The 19,583-nt window shown below is 32.3% G+C and overlaps 1 protein-coding gene across 4 annotated transcripts; it reads left to right on the top strand.

Moving 5' to 3' along the window:
* Positions 1 to 4,154: 4,154 nt before the first annotated feature.
* POLGAMMA2 (polymerase gamma 2) lies at positions 4,155 to 18,809 on the top strand. Of its 4 annotated transcripts, XM_020367212.3 has the most exons (13): positions 4,155 to 4,561; positions 4,832 to 5,117; positions 6,529 to 7,345; positions 7,628 to 7,819; positions 9,894 to 10,573; positions 11,495 to 11,933; positions 12,268 to 12,363; positions 13,661 to 13,753; positions 13,837 to 14,031; positions 16,223 to 16,315; positions 16,419 to 16,631; positions 17,387 to 17,476; positions 18,163 to 18,809. In XM_020367212.3, the coding sequence occupies exons 2-13, from the start codon at positions 5,017 to 5,019 to the stop codon at positions 18,322 to 18,324; spliced, it is 3,171 nt and encodes a 1,056-aa protein (XP_020222801.1). In that variant the 5' UTR covers positions 4,155 to 4,561; positions 4,832 to 5,016; the 3' UTR covers positions 18,325 to 18,809. The 4 variants fall into 4 exon arrangements, with proteins under 4 accessions (XP_020222801.1, XP_082924590.1, XP_020222802.1 ...); XM_083068464.1 differs by lacking the exon at positions 4,832 to 5,117 and having other exon boundaries at positions 4,156 to 4,561; XM_020367213.3 differs by lacking the exons at positions 4,155 to 4,561; positions 4,832 to 5,117 and adding an exon at positions 5,125 to 6,409.
* The last annotated feature ends 774 nt before the right edge of the window (positions 18,810 to 19,583 follow it).

Raw genomic sequence — 19,583 nt, 5'->3', positions numbered from 1 at the left:
TAATGTGGCTCTGCCAATACAAACCATTAGATAAAACAAATAGTTCCTAAAAATAAAGAAAATAAATCCAACAAAACAACATAAAAATAACCCTTAGTAACTCCAATATCACATCCTATCAAAGTATTATTCAACAAAACATATACAAGACTAAGCCTTATCATCAATGTCAACATGATGATCTTACAAAAAAAAAAAAAGGAGTGAAATACATTTTATTTATATTTATAATTAACAATAACAACATATATATTTATCAATACAATCATAAAGCAAGTGTCAAATGCAAGATGACTTACTGAACTAGTTCTACATACATGTGGTGTCACGAAAAACATGTCATCCGAAGGCTCATAGAATAACTTAAGAGAACATGCATACGACAGACACAAGACAAAAAATATTTGACTCTCAACACTCTCACTATGTGAAAGATACACTAATAATGGATTCAAAAAATGTTTAGTGAAGGGTGAACAATTTTCAAAACTAAAATTTATTGAATAAATATACAAAATATTGGTGTTATAAATTTTAAACATATAATAAAAAGTATATTTACATAAAAAAAATAAACTAAACATAAATGTTAATCGCTAATTCACATATCACTAATAACTATCATAATTTATATATATATATATATATATATATATATATATATATATATATATATTATAAATTTTTGCAAGATGTGCTATCAATAATATTATATAAAAAAAACTATTAAATTAGAATGAATTATGTTACGGTATTATCTTTTGCAACGATAAAAACTAACATCAAGAATTATATTTTCATATAGTTATAAAGTAACAGAAAAATAATGGTGCGTTTGGGAGTGATTATAATAGTAAAAGAAGGCAAATTCTAATTAGTAACTTAATATTGTAATTTTTTCCCCTAATTTTATGCAATAGTGTGACTCGCACGATTAAAGCTAAAAGCATGTTAAAGGAAATATAATGGCAAATATATATATATATATATATATATAAAAGATAGTGATAGAAAAGAATAATTATTTGTGTGCCTGGAAATTTAAGTTATCAATAACTTACATAATGTTTGTAAGTTTGTTCCATTTGTAAAGACTAATAATAAAAATAATCTTTAATTATGAAATGTTTATAATAAAATTAATATAAAAACTAATAAAGTCATTTAATTATGAATGTAATCATTTATAACTTTTAAAAATAATAATGATGAATAAGGAAATATTCTTAAAAAATGAATGATATATACTTATATATTTCTAAATAAAAGAGTAAATATAATCATGTTTATAATAAAAATATATATATAAATAAATAAAATATAATATACATTAAAAAATCATGAAAAAATTATGAAGGATCACCCCAATATCTTGTATACCTTTATCTGCATCGGGACTTTCAAACACATCTCCAAAGTTGTAAATTTCCATGATCATAAAAGATACATTGCATGACAATATATTTATACTAATACTTTGTTCCAAACACACTTTTATGCACATAATATATATCACAACAAAAATCAATGCAAAATTCGTACTCATTTATCACTTATCATGTTCGCATGTATATCCAAACTTTCAAATGGTTAAGTTATCAACTTAAACTTTCACAACACTTTAAAAGTCATGAGATTTGCATGATTTATAATACAATAATCAATGTTACTAGTCATTACAGTACCTGTAGCCTCATTTCACAATCTCTAAAACACAAATATCACAACAAAAATTCAAGGACTCATTAACTTAGTTCACTTTATAAAAATTCACACTCCTCATGCACAAGGAGTCATGCTTGATGAGGCTTACCTCACAACACAACGAATCCTTGGATCTCTCACGCACAAAGTGGTCAGCACCGCAATAATTGAGCCACAGAGAGCAACTTAGAGCATATGCAATGGAAGTTGCTTATAAGCAACTCCTGTGCTATATTACTTCCATATCATCTCTGGCCCATTTTATGGGTTACTTAAATTTTAGCAAAGTTGCTTCTACAAGCAACTCTGCTAAAATTTAAGCAACCCATAAAGTAGGCCAGAAGTGATGTGGCAGTGATGTGGCACAGGGGATTACTTATAAGTAACTCCCATTGAAGATGCTCTTATACTCTCTAAAACTCCAATGCCTGACATTGTTGGTGCTTGACACCATTGAGACAAACAATGTTCTATGCTCTCGCGGATAAGGCATTCAATGCCATGGTCCCCACATCTAGTGCAATGACAATTTTGTACTTTTTGTAAAAACAATGAATAATTGCATAAGTTACATGTTCTCACACTAAATCCATCCCAATTAGTCAATTATCATATTAAGTTTAATACCACTCTCTTGTACCATTAGTTACTTAATTAACATTCTAATTACTCAACTATTTTTATGTTCAATTTCCACTCCTACTCTATAACTTGGGGTTTCATAGTAACCTAAGGATTCCTCAAAGAAATCACAATTCAAGTCCATACATAATATATATATATATATATATATATATATATATATATATATATATATATATATATATATATATAAGGGTTCAAACGACATCGTTGTAACTTTTACTAAGTGTTACACTGCTTAATAACTTTAAATTAAATGCGAATTTTGTAAATCTAACCGTTAGATTGAAAATTCATATCACTTTATATGTGTATATCAAATTTTGTTAAAATTGAACAACAACTTGAGGGTAATCAAAGTGTTCGTATTTTAGTATATTTTAAAATAAATATATTACGTCAATTTTGTTTTATAAGAATGAAGTATCAAATCATCTTGGATTAATATAAAATTTTGTATATATGATCTAAGAGTATAAAATTTTGTGTATATAGAATATATTTTATAGAAATTAATAAATTGATTGTTATATTATGCAAAATCAAAATTTATATAAATTTTAATGATTTAATTTATTAATTTAATTAAAATATATACTATAAGTGATTATCTTAATTATAATAATTATGTATAATTTATGAAGTAAAAATAAATAAACAAATGAGGAAACAAGGGCAATAAAATAATAAAATAATTTTTATAATATATAAATAATACAAAATGATTATAAAAATTAAATAAGAATAATAAATATAAAACATATTCATTATTTACTATTATTATTTAGTTAATTTTTTTTATTTGTAAGAATTAAATAATCACAATAAAATTTAAATCTAAGACTTTATGTATATCATATTCATTGTTTACTTTAATACTTAAGATAACATAAAATTTATCCTCATTGTAGTGCATATTTACAGTGAAATATCATAAAATTGTGATAACAAATAAAATTAAACAAAGTTATCATAATTATAAAAAAAAATATTTCATAAGATTTAATAAATTAATTATCATATTATATAAAATCAAACTTAATTTAAAACTAATAATTTAATCAAAATATATTTGTTATAATGAGTGTAATTACAACAATTAAATATAATACTAAATTGTTATGAATTAAAAACATAAAGAATCAATAGATATAAGCAAAAAATAAATAAGTATAGTAATTTCACCTCACAAAATCTTTTTCTATAATAAAATAGTAAATAATAAATAATAGAAATAGATCTCATAACTTTTTCTCCTAATAATTTTAACAAAGCATATAGTGAAAATTAAAGGGTCTACTCTCAATTCATGAGAGTTATCGTAAATCCATTTTTTTAAAAAAATATATATAGTAAAAAAAAACAAAACATATACATATTCAAGTTTTTTTTATCTAATTGATCACACAGGTGGTTTTCAAATTTCAAAAGATTTTTAATTGAAATTTTAAGTTTGATAAAAACTGAGTTTAAAAGAGAACATTAATACAATCAAAATTTTAAAAGAGACTTATTAATACTATGGTAAAAAAAAAAAAGTTATTAGAGAGCAGACAAAATATTAACTCTGATAGGAACCTAACCCAACCCGGGAAGGGAAGGCGCACGTTTTTGTCCCTAAAATCATCCCTATTAAAAAAAGGGGGTTGCTACTGTACCCCCAATAAATGAGGGGTTTAGGTACTGTATCTGATGTGTATCTGATGTGTATGTACACATCATTTAAATGTCATGTCAGCCTTTTAAATAATAATTATTTTGTATTTAAATTTTTATATTATTTATTTTTAAGTTTTTATTAATATTTTTATAATTATACAGTAACCCTTGTTTCACCATGATCTCTCCTCTTCCCTCCGTCTCCCTCCGTCCCTCCCTCCTCTTCCCCGCCCCTCCCTCTTCTCCCTCCTCTCCCGCCTGTTGACCTCTCTACCGTTGACGCTGCCACCCACTCCCCTCCACTAATGCCTGCAGATTGCGCAAGGGAAAGGCCTGTGCAAGGCCTGAAGATGAGGAGACTGAAACTGCCGACATCCATCGCACGGGTTTGCTTGGAGAGAGGCTCAATCGTGCACTAATACGACCACTCTCGTTAGAGCCACCATCTCGAGAAGCTGATACTCGATCTCCACCTGTTGTGTCCTCCACGACTCGCCGACAATCGCGGTCTCCGCCTTCGCCGTCTCGCTCGCCGTCCCGCAAGAGGGAAGAAACAGTAAGCCAGAAAGATTCCGGAAAAAAAAAGTGAACTTCATAATAACCATTCATCTGACGTGAATGTGAATTTTAAATAATTAAAAAATTATAAATAACTTGGATTTACATGTAAGTGACACATCATCAACATTACCGGTACCCTTCTTTTATAGAGGGTACCGTAGAAATTCTCTTAAAAAAAACGACATAAAATAAAAGACTTTGCCCTTTCCTACGTTATTTTCATTTTCCAAATATTTTTGGTTCCTCTTCATTCCCTGTTTTGTAGCTGCATGAATTTTCAAAGCGCCAGGGTTTATGGCCCCTCCTCTGCCACTTCCATATAAACACCTCACACGCTCTCACTTGTGTTGCAACTCGACATAACATAACCCAATTCTCTTACTTATTTACCCTTTTTGCCACTGTCCCAACACAAAGCTGGGGAGGCTTGTGGGTGTGATTGCAGCAGGCATGGGGGTCTCTTCCCAGACCACCCCTTTGTATTGCCCCTCTTGTTCCCGCCACTTCCCTGTTCGTGTTGCTCTCTCTTCTTGGTCCCTCTTCCGCCCCAGGTTCTTTTTCCTCCAAAAATTTCATTTTTTTTTCCATTGGGTGTTGCTTTCGCCTTGCCCTTCTGTTGAATCGTCAGAAAGTCTTTGGTGGGGTGTCAAGGGTTGTTTGTTGTTGTTGTTGATGATGATGATGATGATGATGTGTGTGCACTCTGGTTTTTTTGGTTTTGGTGGCTTTGTTAGATGGCTTGGAGAATCTTGTTTACTGTTGTTGAGCTGAACTGTCTTGTGCTTTGTTGGCTTTGCTTTTTCTTTGGATTGGAGCTTTTAGATACGGTGAATAGTGTGGTTGAAGATGATAAATTTGAAGTAGTAGTTATGGTTTGTTTTTTCTTTCTGGCGTTTTGGAGTCTCCAAGGGGTGGGGGAGGTATATAGAGAAGAATGGTTTGATTTTATAGTGGAAGTGCGGGAGAGTTTTGTTTGAAGTTTATTTGTGTGTTTTCGGAAAATGTACTTTGAGGCATTTTGCTTATGGTCATTTTTGGGGTTTTCTCTTGATGCTGTGTATTGTGAGTTGGTGACTTTGTGATTGTGGCTGTTCAGTTTATGGACGGTTCTGGTATTGTCAGGTCTTGAATGGGATTTTCACTCTAAAGGATATATGATTTGAGCAAAAATAAAAATTGAAAACTCAAAGGGTTTATAGAGACTGTTGCAGTGCACGCCATAAAAGGGGTGTCACCTTGTAAATTTCACCTAGCTTTATGGTTGCTATTGGCTTGAAATTTGTGTTGATAAAAGTTATCACATTTGTTAGTGTTAACTTTCAAATAATGATGATAAAAAAGAGAAAGAAAAAATCAACATCGAATGGGAAGTTACTAAAAAGTGAAGGGTTAGTTCTAAATCATGAAGGGGGTATGTAACTGATATTATTAAGGTTCTCTATTGTCTTCCTATTGCCTTTTCTTCCGCACATTTTGTTTTATTTGGAAAAATCAATATTTTGTGTTACTCATCAAACACTAGGTAAAGGTCTTTGTACCTCCCTGGTTTTGACACTGGTTACTCAACTCCATAATATTTACAACACCTCGTATAAAGTATTACTATTGCATATTATTGGTAGTTACTAACATTTGTAGGTAAAATATGTAAAGCTGGCAACTAAGGGTATCATTTTATCCTGCGATTAACTATAGGTAATTGTGGACTACATAGGAACAAATGACAGGCTGGATAGTGGAAATATTTTATTATTATTCATGTCATTTCAAAATGTGTATTATTTTAGCTCATCTACACAAGCTTTTCTTTGGCTAGTTGGCTGCATAGTCTCGTTTGTGCTAGGTGATTCTTCTTGTATTGTATCTTCTTCATGCTAAACTGAAAAGCTAAATATGCTATTACATTCCATTAATTGGTACTATATTTTTTTCTTTTAATTTTTGGCATGGTATGAACCGCAGAAGAAAAATCCAATCAATCCACATTGCCAACAATGTCTTTCAACATAGCACATTGTCTTTCGGAGAAGGTTCGTCCTGTCTAAAGAGAACACCTTTTGGGTTGAAAAAACGTAATGACATGGAGCATAGCCATAAATCTCCAGTACATGTTCCAGTTATGAAATTTTCAAACATGCCATATGGCGTGTTGAAGGAAACAGCACATGAAGAGATGAGTTCTTTACATTCATGCAATAGACAATTTAGGATGGTGGGTTGTGCTACACAGAATTTGAGATTTCCCACAACCTCTGCTAATAGAAAAAAGTTGTTTGGGTATAGAAAAGACTGGGTTGAGGAAGGTTTTAAAGTGCGTACAGAAAAAATGGAAATACATGCACTTGTAAGAATTGCATCTAATGCATTTACTTCCAGTGATCAAGAACAGGCTGTTTCTATGAATGGGGAGCACACTTTTGTGCAGCAGGATCTTGACGAACCTGCCTCACCTTCTGTTGAACATTCTACATTAATCAACTCAAAAGAGTTGATAGACACTAAGACAGTGGGCACCCAGTTAAAGGTACCTTCATCAAAAACTAGTAAAGAGAAAGTTGATAGAGTTAACGCGAATCGTCATTTGGATACAACTGCAAAGGATGCAACTGAGGAAAAATCTGTTAAAATGGCACGAAGTACTGCACAGTCAAAACTCCGGGACAGGCTTTGTAGTATCTACAAAGACATATTGGTTGTTAATAATATTTCTCTTGCAGAGGAAGTTGCTAAGATGCTTACAGTAAATTATAGGCATCTTATTCATGCATGTGATACTGAGGTACTATTCTTGACCATGTCAACATGCACTATGGTTGAGCCTTGATTGCAACTGCGTACTTAACTGATAACTCTTCATTTTTTTTCTAATACGAGTATACTCTGGAAACAAGCTTAGTGGATTTGTTCTTTTTATTTAACTCGTACAAATTGGAATGGTATATTATATTTTAAACCTTTCTTCAATTGCATGCATGTTAACAGTATATGTACGAATCTCGTGGCTACTTGTATTTCACAAATGTTGGAATGTAACACGTACTGCCTTTCAATGTCTTCAAAGGTGGCCAAGATAAATGTCAAACAGGAAACACCTGTAGATCATGGAGAGATAATATGCTTCAGTATTTATTCGGGTTCAGAAGCTGATTTTGGTGGTGGAAAGTCCTGTATCTGGGTAGATGTTCTTGATGGTGGAGGCAAAGAGATCTTAAATAAGTTTGCTGAATTTTTTCAAGATTCATCCATCAAAAAGGTAAACTCTTTCTTCTGACCCTTTTTATGCTTAAAATCCTATCACTCCTCTTGATGTGCACCTCTTAAGGTCTGTTTGGCTTAAATTTTATAAAAATTGGTTGTTGAAGAGTTGATGTTAAAAAAATTGATTTGTGTCGGGGAATGATGTTTTAAAAGTTAAGAACTAATTTTATTTGAATGGTAGAGTGCATGTTTGGGTAAGGTTTGTAAAATCGATTTTGAATGAAATTTGATTTTGTAAGATTGATTTTAAAGTAATGTGATTTATATTTGAATGTTTCTATTCTAAAAAAAAAAGTTAATAGGGAAATTCAGTATAAATTTTTTGATTCAAGTTCAAAACAAATTACTTTAACTCAAAATCAATTATAGACCCAGAATCAATAACCAAACATGTGAATATTTACTTAAAATCATGTTAGCTAATATTTACCAAGTGATTCTAAATGACCCAACGTAAATCCAAACATCCACTGGGCAGAATTGTTGGAAAGCCGCCTTAGTTGAATGGTAGAGTGCATGTTTGGGTAAGGTTTGTAAAATCGATTTTGAATGAAATTTGATTTTGTAAAATTGATTTTAAAGTAATGTGATTTATATTTGAATGTTTCTATTCTAAAAAAAAAAGTTAATAGGGAAATTCAGTATAAATTTTTTGATTCAAGTTCAACACAAATTACTTTAACTCAAAATCAATTATAGACCCAGAATCAATAACCAAACATGTGAATATTTACTTAAAATCATGTTAGCTAATATTTACCAAGTGATTCTAAATGACCCAACGTAATTCCAAACATCCACTGGGCAGAATTGTTGGAAAGCCACCTTAGTTCCAGTCACTCCTAGCACACCTTAGTTGTGGCATCTTTGGGAGCTGCTTTAGTTGGATCTTCAAGGGTGGTGGTTTAGTCCCACATATCAAATAGAGATATGGCTTAAATATAACTTATGAGGTTTGGACAATCCTCACCTTACAAGCCAGTTTATTAGGGTGGAATTATGCCATAAGCCCAATTTCTAAGACAAGTCACTCTTGAAGTGTAAATACCTGTATGTTTTAAGAAGTATTGGTGGGTCCAACGCCTAGAATTAATTCTATTCAATGAAAAAGTTTAAAATTTTCATTTTCAAAATCATTTCTACTTACAAAATCTTAAATAAAAAATGTTACTATACAAATTGATTTTTTTAGATGCAAGCTTCTGTTTTGGTCATATCCATACAACCACCAAGTTGATTACATGATATCAGTTTTATGAATAATGCTTTCAGAGCTATAAATCATTCCATGCTTCTGCATAGCTTTGGCTTTTGGAGAAGTTGTACCTTGACATAATATCAAAGCCTCTGCAATCTAATGGTCAAGAGTGCAAGTCTTTCAGCATGGATCATAGTTATCAATTCGGATAGCAGTGTGTAGTAGCCAACCCTAACTGCTATAGCAAGATAGTCGGATGGCTGCTATTGTGAAATTTTATATACAAGTTAAATAATTCATATAAATGTGTGTGTATATATATACAAAGAATGTTAATAGTGCCAGAGAACTGGCTGTAAACACCAAGAAGGTGCCAGATAATGTCATAAATAGTCAGAGGAGCTGGTGCCAGAGAATAGTGGGTCGTGTTTCAGAGACAGAAAGATTCACAACTGCTTCAGAATAGAGTTTCAATTTCAAATGCTGAATAAGGGAGGTGAAATCACAAAATTGCCCTCCAAATTAAACATTAAATCACACAGTATTATGGATTGTAAAGGACGTTTTCAACCATTAATCTAAGTTTCACCAGTTTATTAAGAACTGTTTAAAATATTAAAATAATTGGATTTAAAAGAGAGAAGAAAAAAGACATAAAAGCAGTTTAAGTGCTTTTCTCTCAAGCTAAAAGGAGCTTCTAAAAAATGGCTTAGGCTTTAAAAAGTGTGTTGTAAATATTGTTTTTTGAAAAGCTTATCCAATCACATATTTCTAGTGTCATAAACTCTCTGGATTGATATTACTTATAGATTTGTGCAACCTGGGATTCAAAATAATTTTGAGATAACAAAGTCATTGGTGCATTCTGTAGGTTTGGCATAACTATAGCTTTGACTGTCATGTTATACAAAACTATGGATTTAAGGTTTCTGGATTTCATGCTGATACAATGCACATGGCACGACTTTGGGATTCATCTAGGCGCTGGGTTGGTGGTTATTCTCTTGAAGCACTTACAGGTGACAAAGGGGTCATGTTTGGGGCTAAGCTAGACCATGAAAAGGATTTGATTGGTAAGGTGTCCATGACCACTATATTTGGTCTGCAAAAATTGAAGAAAGATGGATCTATGGGTAAAATGATTACCATTGATCCTGTTGATGTGCTGCAAAGAGATGAGCGTATACCTTGGATATGTTACTCTGTATTAGATGCTAGAAGCACTCTGATGCTTTATGAGAGCCTAAAGAGTCATCTGTCAAATATGCCTTGGAATCTTGATGGAGTACCTGTTTTACGAAAAAACATGTATGATTTCTACCAGCAATATTGGCGACCATTTGGTGAGCTTCTAATCAAAATGGAATCTGAGGGAATGCTAGTTGATCAGTTATATCTTAAAGAGATAGAAAAGGTGGCCAAAGCAGAGCAAGAGGCTGCTGTTAATAGATTCCGAAAGTGGGCATCTAGGTATTGTCCTGATGCCAAGTATATGAATGTTGGAAGTGATGCACAGTTGCGTGTACTGCTCTTTGGTGGAACTTTGAACAGGTGCACAATCTTTTTTGGTGAATGATATCGTGCTATCTGAATTTTACTGAAATATGATTTGTAAAAATAATAGAGATTTTCATTATTTTGATACCGTAATTTATCAAGCACACTTTTTTTTTTTTTAATTTCAGGTTGTATCAAATCTTCTGTTATTGTTAACTTCATATATGTGGTATTTTGATTTTGGAATTTAAAGAACTTTGCGGTATTATACTGAGGCTCTTATTAATTTTGTTTTTAAAACTTAAGACTGTTATGTTATTACGTGAACTATCTTTTTGATTCTAGTTTGGGGTAAAAATGTCTTTATGGTGTTCTTTCTTCTCTTGAAACAATTCAACTGTAAGGGTACCAGTTTTAATATACGGTAAATACTAATTTAACTTTATACTTGTTATAGTTATGGAACTGTAGTGGCCATATCATTGTGTTGTACTCTTTTCATCACTATAAAATATTCCATAGGAAAAAAAAGTAGTTCTTAAGTTAGAGTTTTTATTGTCTGACTGAAATTTCAAGATACTTTTAATACTATTTTTCTTGGTATAATGTCAGCACTCGGAATTTTATAGGTTTTTCATTTTTAAAGAATTATATACTTTTATTTTATTCGGTGTCAGTCATAATGTGGCTGATCTTGACCCTGTTTAGCACATTCAGCTGGAGGGATGGAAGAATTCTGTACTCTCGGTTAAGGGTCTATTCTATTTGTATCAATATGAAAGTCATTAGTATAATGTACCCTTGATTGTTATCCCTTTCTTTGATATTTTTGAATGTGCTAATTGAGTTCGATAAAGGTTATAAAGTTACAATTCCACTGATCAAATATATTATTCTCATGTTTACAATGAATATTTCCAGTATATAGATGAAAGTAAAACTTTCATTTTTCTCTTGCTTCATTATTCATTGCAGAAAAAACCCTGTGGAGGCAATTCCAAGTGAGCGAATTTTCAAAACACCCAATGTTGATAAAGTGATTGAAGAAGGCAAGAAGGCTCCCTCAAAATTTCGTGATATTAAGTTAAATAGCATTGGCTACAATCTGAATGTTGAGATGTACACACCAAGTGGTTGGCCCTCGGTTAGTGGAGATGCTTTAAAGGTCCTGGCTGGCAAAGTTTCTGCCGAATATGACTTCATTGATGCTTGTGATATGGTTCTTGATGATGAAGATGGAAATCCTTCTCAAAGTGAAGTTTTACCTGTAGAAATAGACAAATCTGCTTACGGAACAGCTTTTTCTGCTTTTCCAACAGAGGAAGAAGGCAAAGAAGCTTGCCATGCAATTGCTGCTTTATGTGAAGTCTGTTCAATCGACTCTTTGATCTCTAACTTCATCCTTCCCCTGCAGGTAATTATTCTATTTTAAAAATTTTATTTTGAATTATATCCCTTGTTTGGTCATGTTTATTGATTTTCTTATTAACCCTTTAAACTTTTCTTACCCTGTGTGATGGCATTAATAGTGGTAATGTAAGTGCAATATAAACACAGTCAAGGATAATTTTTGTTTGAGTGCAAGAGAAATAGAGAGGATGGAATTGAGAGCACTTGATTAATCCAATGGCTGCATAAACTTAAAAAGGAGGCTGTTGGTATATTATAGATTCTGTATGTATTTAAGTTTGTAATAATTAGGTTGTGTATGTATGCTCTATGTTAGCTTAATCTGTTCTTGATGGCAGGGAGATAATATAGCAGGAAAGGATCACCGTGTTCATTGTTCAATAAATATCAACACGGAGACTGGGCGCTTGTCAGCAAGAAGGCCAAATCTGCAGGTTCTTCTAGTTTACAAGACTTATTAGCTGTTGGTTCACTTGAAATTCTTTAAATGCCTTATGTTTTAATATTTCATTTGTGTGTTGTTGATGGTGGTATAATTCCATCTTTTTATGTTTTGTAAGATATAAAGCCGTTTGATAACTTAAGCTTCTAGGGGAATTGGTTCTTGATATGATAGCAAAGCCTCTATAACCATGTAGTCAGGACTTGAGTTTGATCATTGTTTCTTCCATTCTTCTTAAAATAAAAGTTCACTTTTTAGCACAGGGTATGGTTGACCTGTGCATTGTCCATGCTTCAAGCTAGAAGGATTTATATGACAGACCAAATTAGATATAAATTTATGTGTGCCCTCACCTAATAGTCTAAGCTTTTAGAAGAGTTGGTTCTTGACAATGCTATCTTAATTAATTAAAAAGGTTTTATAATATAAGTTGTAGAACAACTCATTGATAATAAATTAAAAATTCAGACGACTATTTCTGATATGAATTGAATTAATGGGATGTTAATTTAAGCTTATTGTTTCTGATAATTACATGTGCCAATATTTTGCCTTTTGATGTGAGTTTAGCTTGTGACCTGTTTCTCACTTGAGGGGAATTTCTGTGTCCTACCTGCAGATGTAGATTATCTTGTTTTTTCTGTTTAAAAGATTATTTTTGTTGTGAATCAGCTATACCAAAAGTTTAAGCTAATAGTTAAAATACATAGATGGTCATATACACCTTCCCCCTCACATGAACCATTTGGGCTTGAAGTGTGAAAAGGCACTAGCCTACCTGCTTCTGAAATTCAACTATATATTAGAAGAATGGGAGTGACAAGAATCAAATTCTAGACCACATGGTCATAGAGGCCCTAATACCATGTCCATGAGTCATCTCAAGAGCTTAAATTAGTTGAAGATACATGAATGGTTTTATGCTTTAACAATTTTATTGAAAAAAGAAAAAACAACTTGTTGTGTATAATAATACTAATCATAGCTTTCTTCCTCATAAAAAATGTACTTTTAGTTTAAGGTTTGGAAGAGGGCAGGTGTAGAAATATGAAATATCTACAATGAACTTTGAACTAGAAGCATTTTCTTTCTTGTCTGAGATCTACTTGGTCTTGTTGCATTATCTCCTAAAATTTTGCAATTATTTGAGCTTAATGTTAGTTACACTGCATTATATCTCAAGTGATCTTTAATTTGAACTTTGAAATAAAACATGGGTATTGCATGGATTAGGTTAATCATTGGATTTCAAGTTACAGATTTAATCTAACGCATAATTCATAAACTAGAATCAACCTGCTTTGGAGAAGGATCGCTACAAAATTCGCCAAGCCTTCATAGCTGCTCCAGGAAATTCTCTTATAGTTGCTGATTATGGACAGGTTAGCAGTTTACTATTTTACTTATCTAATTGAACTAGTTGCAATATATTTCTTTATGTTGATGGAGTTACATATTCTTACAGTTAGAACTTAGGATTCTTGCGCATCTTGCTAATTGTAAGAGCATGTTGGAAGCCTTCGAAGCTGGTGGAGATTTTCATTCCAGAACGGCAATGAATATGTACCCATATATTCGTGAAGCAGTTGAGAAAAAGGAAGTGCTTCTTGAGTGGCACCCTCAGCCTGGTGAAGAAAAACCACCAGTTCCTCTCCTGAAGGTAAATTGTATATTGTCTTCTGATCTACTTATAGTTAGACGGCAATAACCTTGATTTGAGATACACAACAATACCATGTTAGTTTGATCTATCTCATTATCTCGTAACTCATTGTATGTCAGTTATGAGAACACCAATCACATTGAAAATGTAAATACAAGGAGTAATATGTTAAACTTAAAAGGCTAACTTTTTTTCCATTTTGTGCTAAATAAGTGATAGGGAAGGGAACCAATGAAGTATCAACATAAAAAGAGACACGCAGGTAAAATAAAATATAAACCTTTGAAGAAAAGCAGGAATACATATTTATGGGATTTAAGAGTGTAGATGAGGAATTGAAGAAGTAAATATTTTTTTTACATTTAAGCTCTTTATCACAAAACATGTTGATTAGGTACCCGTCAGAACTAATCATAGTTAATGCGCTTAGTAAATTGTATGTCCATCTATCACTTAATAAAATGCATTTAGTGGTTATGGGTATTAGTGTCTAGGGAGATGCACTTAATTAATATTAGTCTAGGAAATTGTCTCCACTAAGTCTATTAAGATAGCTGTATATATTGATGATATGCAGAACCGGTGCAAGTATGTTAGAGAATCTCTTGAATAAGAAAGTTGTTTCATTCTCTAAATTCTCCCTAATAGATTCTATTTTCTCTCTCAAACTTCCCCACTAAATTCAGCAGTACCTATGATGAATTTTAAAAATTACAAGGTATTTCAATTGAGTCTTTTATTGTCCAACATAAAGAATTTGACATTTCATGCCATTAGATAAAGTTTCCATGATTCCCATTTCCTCTATTCTCTCCTGTGGCCATTTGTAACAAACAATCCTTGCAACCATTTCCCCCGAATCCCTTTCCCTAATCCACAAGCTTTTCCCTAATAAATTTCCCTACTTAATTTAGTTCTGGATTGCCTTTCATTCAGCTTTTACTCGATCCTGAGTGCAGTGATGAGTTCTACTTCCTCCTCTTGCTGTTTTTCTTGGGATCTTTTTTTCTTTCAGTAAGAGAGGGGGACAAATTCGACTCAGAAGTCCTTGATGTTTTTGAGACTGATGGTCTCCTGTGTCATGATCCAACAACCCAACACAACATGGTTTTCACTCTTGAATCCTTCACCAACACTAACCTCAAGAAATTCCTCACCACCAAAGGTCTTCATGCATTTCATACACACCCTTTCCTTTATTTGCATTATATCACTGTTTCCTCGGAGCTTTCTTATGATATTTATTGAAGCCATCAATGAATATGACGGTGAAGATCCTCTTCTGATCTTCTCCATTGCCTTGTTTCATGTTTCTGTGAGATATCAAATTTGGCCATGTGCTAGTTTTCCTAATGTTTATTTTCTGCTAAATTAATTAAATTGGTGCAATTAAAATTTAGCTACCCAAACGTAGTATTTTACTAAATAAAATATTTAAATTGGTGCAATTAAAATCTAGTATTTAAATTCCTTCAAATTTTAAAATACCCCATTCAGAAATACAACCTAAAAGGAATTTAGAAATAATTTCATTGTGAAGAATGATTAAATATAGTACTAGCTGAATAAGGTACAAAAATGAATCCCACATTCCCACACCACACTCCCAAAAAAAATGGAAGAAGCAACCTTATGTAGCACAGTTATATACTTATATCACGAAAATTTATTGAGGATATAACTCTCTTCTTGCACAATAGTATTAATAATGGTCTAATGAATGTTAAATCAAGGAGATTGGGGCACTACGTTAAAAATTAGAACAAAGTCCCAGAATTCAACAACATATCACTGGAAATAAAGGGCAGCTACTGCATACACTGTTAAGAGTAAAAAAATCAGACATTAGTCTGGTGGAGGGTTTGGTGCAAACACAAAAATATCAAGGGAGTTTGACATTGTGATGTATTTAATAATGTTTGTGTAAATCAATAGAAGTAACCTGCTTGTGAGTTTTAATTAAGCTTCTTTTAGAAGCTTAACAATATTATATCTTATCCCTCCGACTAGAGATAGATGCCCCCTGCCTACAGTTCTATTTTAACAACTTATGAGAAAATTGGCACAGTTCATAGTAAATTTAAATCAAGATTTAAGCAAAAATATAACCATCCATTCCATGGTTGATCATGATCAGTATCGGTGTATAGCATTCCATATAAATTTTTAACATTTGTTTTTATTTCAGGATGCCTTTGCTTCTGAAAGAAGGAAAGCCAAAATGCTTAACTTCTCAATTGCATATGGAAAGACTCCAGTTGGGCTTTCCAAGGATTGGAAGGTACCCTTAATTCTATAACTTATTGAAGGGCTTAAATAGGTTACAAGTCCCCTTGATTATCAATTTCGTTGTCCTAACAAAGTTACATATATTTTTCTCTCAGGTTTCTGTGAAAGAGGCTAGAAGAACAGTTGACCTTTGGTACAATGATAGAAAAGAAGTGCTGAAATGGCAAGAAGAACGTAAAAAAGAAGCTTGTGAAACTCAATGTGTTCACACATTGTTAGGGCGAGCCCGACGGTTTCCTAAAATAGACCCAGCTTTCAGCTACCACAAAGGACATATTGAGCGAGCTGCTATTAATACTCCAGTGCAGGTCCTTGATTCTTTCAAATACGTTAATACAATAGTTTGTCACTCACTGTCTTTCACTACTGCCAAGTTTGTCCTACCATATAAAGTGACTAGTTCTTACTAGAATGGGGCCATAATATTAATAAGTTATGTTTAGGTCTTTTGGAACCCTTTTCCCGCTAAGAACAACATTGAATGATGAGAAAATATTTTCAGAAGAGGTTTTGTGAAAACATCATAATCCAAAGTTTATATTAAAATGATAAATCAAGTAAAGTCATGAATAAAAATATATTAGATGTTAATGGTATTATTCTTAATCTCTTATCAATCGTACATTGCATTAGTGCTAGTCTTGTCAGCTGTTGTCCTATTAGATTAAAGATAAACTTAAAACAATATTTTATAGTGTAAATCAATTACCATTTTTTTCTTTTGAAATATTCATCTATACAATGGCTTTATCCATTCATTGGAGGATTAAAGGACCACATAAAAAAAGTTATTTCCATTTAATCAGCAGCATGACTGCAAGATCCAAAGATCAACCTTTCACCTCATTCCACTGAGGCACTCGGTTTTTTATTGTAACAGCATCTCCTTTAAAAATTAAACTACATGTTTAGAAAAAGTTTTGGAGAGTAACTGATACATTGAGGTTTTTAGTGGTAACAGATTTATATTCTTCTCCCTTCCTCTGCCAATCCATAAAGTTTGAGATCCATCCCCACCTTCAGACCTTTTTTATTTTCTCTTCTGATTTTTCAAATGTTACAGGGTAGTGCAGCAGATGTTGCCATGTGTGCCATGTTACAAATATCCAATAATAAGAAGTTGAAGAAGCTTGGATGGAAGTTGCTTCTACAGGTTAATATTTTTGTATAGGATTTTCTCCTTTTTGATTTCTGTGCTCACTTTTTGTCAAGTACCATTCAAATATTTTCAAATAGTTGGGGTCGATTTCAATAATATATTTATTCACTTTGGATAGAATAGGGCAGGGTCAAGTAGTACATGAAATGAAAGAGAGCATGGCTGACATATATAGTATTATGGATCTACAAGTAAATTTTTTCTTGATCAATGAAATAAGTAGTCTGCCTAAGCAGCTGGATGTTGATTGAAAAGCTATACATTTTACACTTGTTTTGAAATAAGCATGATTCATAGCAACTTGATTGGTGTATTTTCCTTTCCTCCCTAGCTATTTTCCATTTTTTATAATATTCTGGTTTATACATTGATTTGTGCTTTGCTTTGACATTTTTCCACTCTAGCATGCTCTTCAATTCCTCATTTTCTGATCTCTTAAATGTGAATGTGATAAGCATTGTGCTTCCTAACCATGGATGGTTCAGATTATTTAAGAAATACATCTCTTATTCTCATTTTTTTCATTAACCTGCTCATGACATCTTGTATAACTTCCATACCTCATTCTAATTTTACTGATACTCTATTCCAATATGCTGTTCAATCTGAATTTTTTGGAATACCTAGTTGAAAACTTCCTTGCTACATTGTTAATTAAGATTTTGGCTATGGCAAAGCAGGTTCATGATGAAGTCATATTGGAAGGGCCAACTGAGTCGGCCGAGGTTGCAAAGGCCATAGTTGTTGAGTGCATGTCGAAACCCTTCAATGGCAAGAATTTTCTTAAAGTTGGCCTCTCTGTCGATGCCAAGTGTGCTCAAAACTGGTATGCCGCAAAATAGGTGTTTAGTCATACAGTATGGGAGGTTGGTGAATTGGTGCGGTGCACCCTTCGTTTCACAAAAAGGCCATCCATGGTTGGATTTGGGAGAGATGTTTTCTTGGAAACATGGTTCCTTTGGTGAGTGTAATCAGAAGAGGCTGCTACCTTTGGTACATCTTTTTTCCATGGCAAAGGAATTGGCCAAGGTTATCCTCTATTTCTAAAGGGGTCTTTGATGTTCTGGGAGGAGTTCCATTGTGATGTTGTGGTGTGCATAGCATTTCTAACTCTGGAGGAAGCTAAGGACCAATACCATGGTGTCAGCATTTGACTGCTGCTGGTAGCTGCTATTATCCCTTTGTTTTTTAGTGCACACATACCATTGTCATGTCTTACATCATGTAACATTATGGCCTCTCGGCTTCATTCAACTGTATCATTTTGTATATTGTATATATAAAACGAAATTTGCTAAACTTCAATGGGTATTGGTTGCTTGAAACATGTTTAGAGTCTTCTAAATGAAGTTCTCAGTTTCCAATGACTAAGTTCTGAACACACCATTTCTCTTTTACCAAACTTATTTCCTGTACAATATCGTGCAGCAATCAGTGTTTAGGTTAAAATTTGTCTAAGGCATGTCACGCACCTTTAAATGAACATTAAATTTAGTCTGTTTATTTAAAATTGAGTGAAATCAATGTGTCTTAAATTAATTTGTAATAGATTATAAATTTAAATGTCATAAATAAGAAAGTGTTACAAGAATACTCGATATATGTTATCCAAATGAAAATTTAACTATATTTTTTTGTTGTAAAAGGACTAGTGAAAGAATTAAAAAATAAAAAAATCTTGTTTGATATATAAATTTAAAAGAAATTTGGCTAAATGTTTTTAATCCTCGTAAATATATAAACGATCATTTGTAGTCTTTAAGAAAACCATCTCTTTTTTATTCCGTTCACAAATTGTGGCAGGTCCTTATCCTAAAGAAGAATGCGTTCTTTTAACCCTTGTACAAGATTGGGAACCACACAGTACGTTTCTGTAATGAGGGGAAAACGATTTTGGGGTGAAAACCAAGTAATTACTCTCTTTTCACAACAGTATATTACTCTATTTTAGAAACTAAAAATCTTTGACTTAAGTTTCTTGAAAGTCAATCATTTTTTTTCAACATTGGAGAAATTTTAATTTTTCTTTAAGCTTCACGTGTATTTGATTTCACGTTGACTTATCTAAAATCGTATTTAAAAAACTAATTATCTTAAATTT

Source organism: Cajanus cajan, chromosome 2, assembly GCF_000230855.2.
Source record: "Cajanus cajan strain Asha chromosome 2, NIPB_CcT2T_4, whole genome shotgun sequence".
Classification (NCBI taxonomy): domain Eukaryota; kingdom Viridiplantae; phylum Streptophyta; class Magnoliopsida; order Fabales; family Fabaceae; genus Cajanus; species Cajanus cajan.
Note: the sequence above shows the minus strand (reverse complement) of the source record. Positions and strands in the feature narration are given on the sequence as shown.

Coding starts and splice junctions, on each gene's coding strand:
- POLGAMMA2 (XM_020367212.3), top strand. CDS start 5,017: ATGGGGGTCTCTTCCCAGACCACCCCTTTGTATTGCCCCTCTTGTTCC. Junction 12,364..13,660: donor CAAGAAGGCCAAATCTGCAG/GTTCTTCTAGTT, acceptor TTCATAAACTAG/AATCAACCTGCTTTGGAGAA. Junction 14,032..16,222: donor CACCAGTTCCTCTCCTGAAG/GTAAATTGTATA, acceptor TTTTTATTTCAG/GATGCCTTTGCTTCTGAAAG.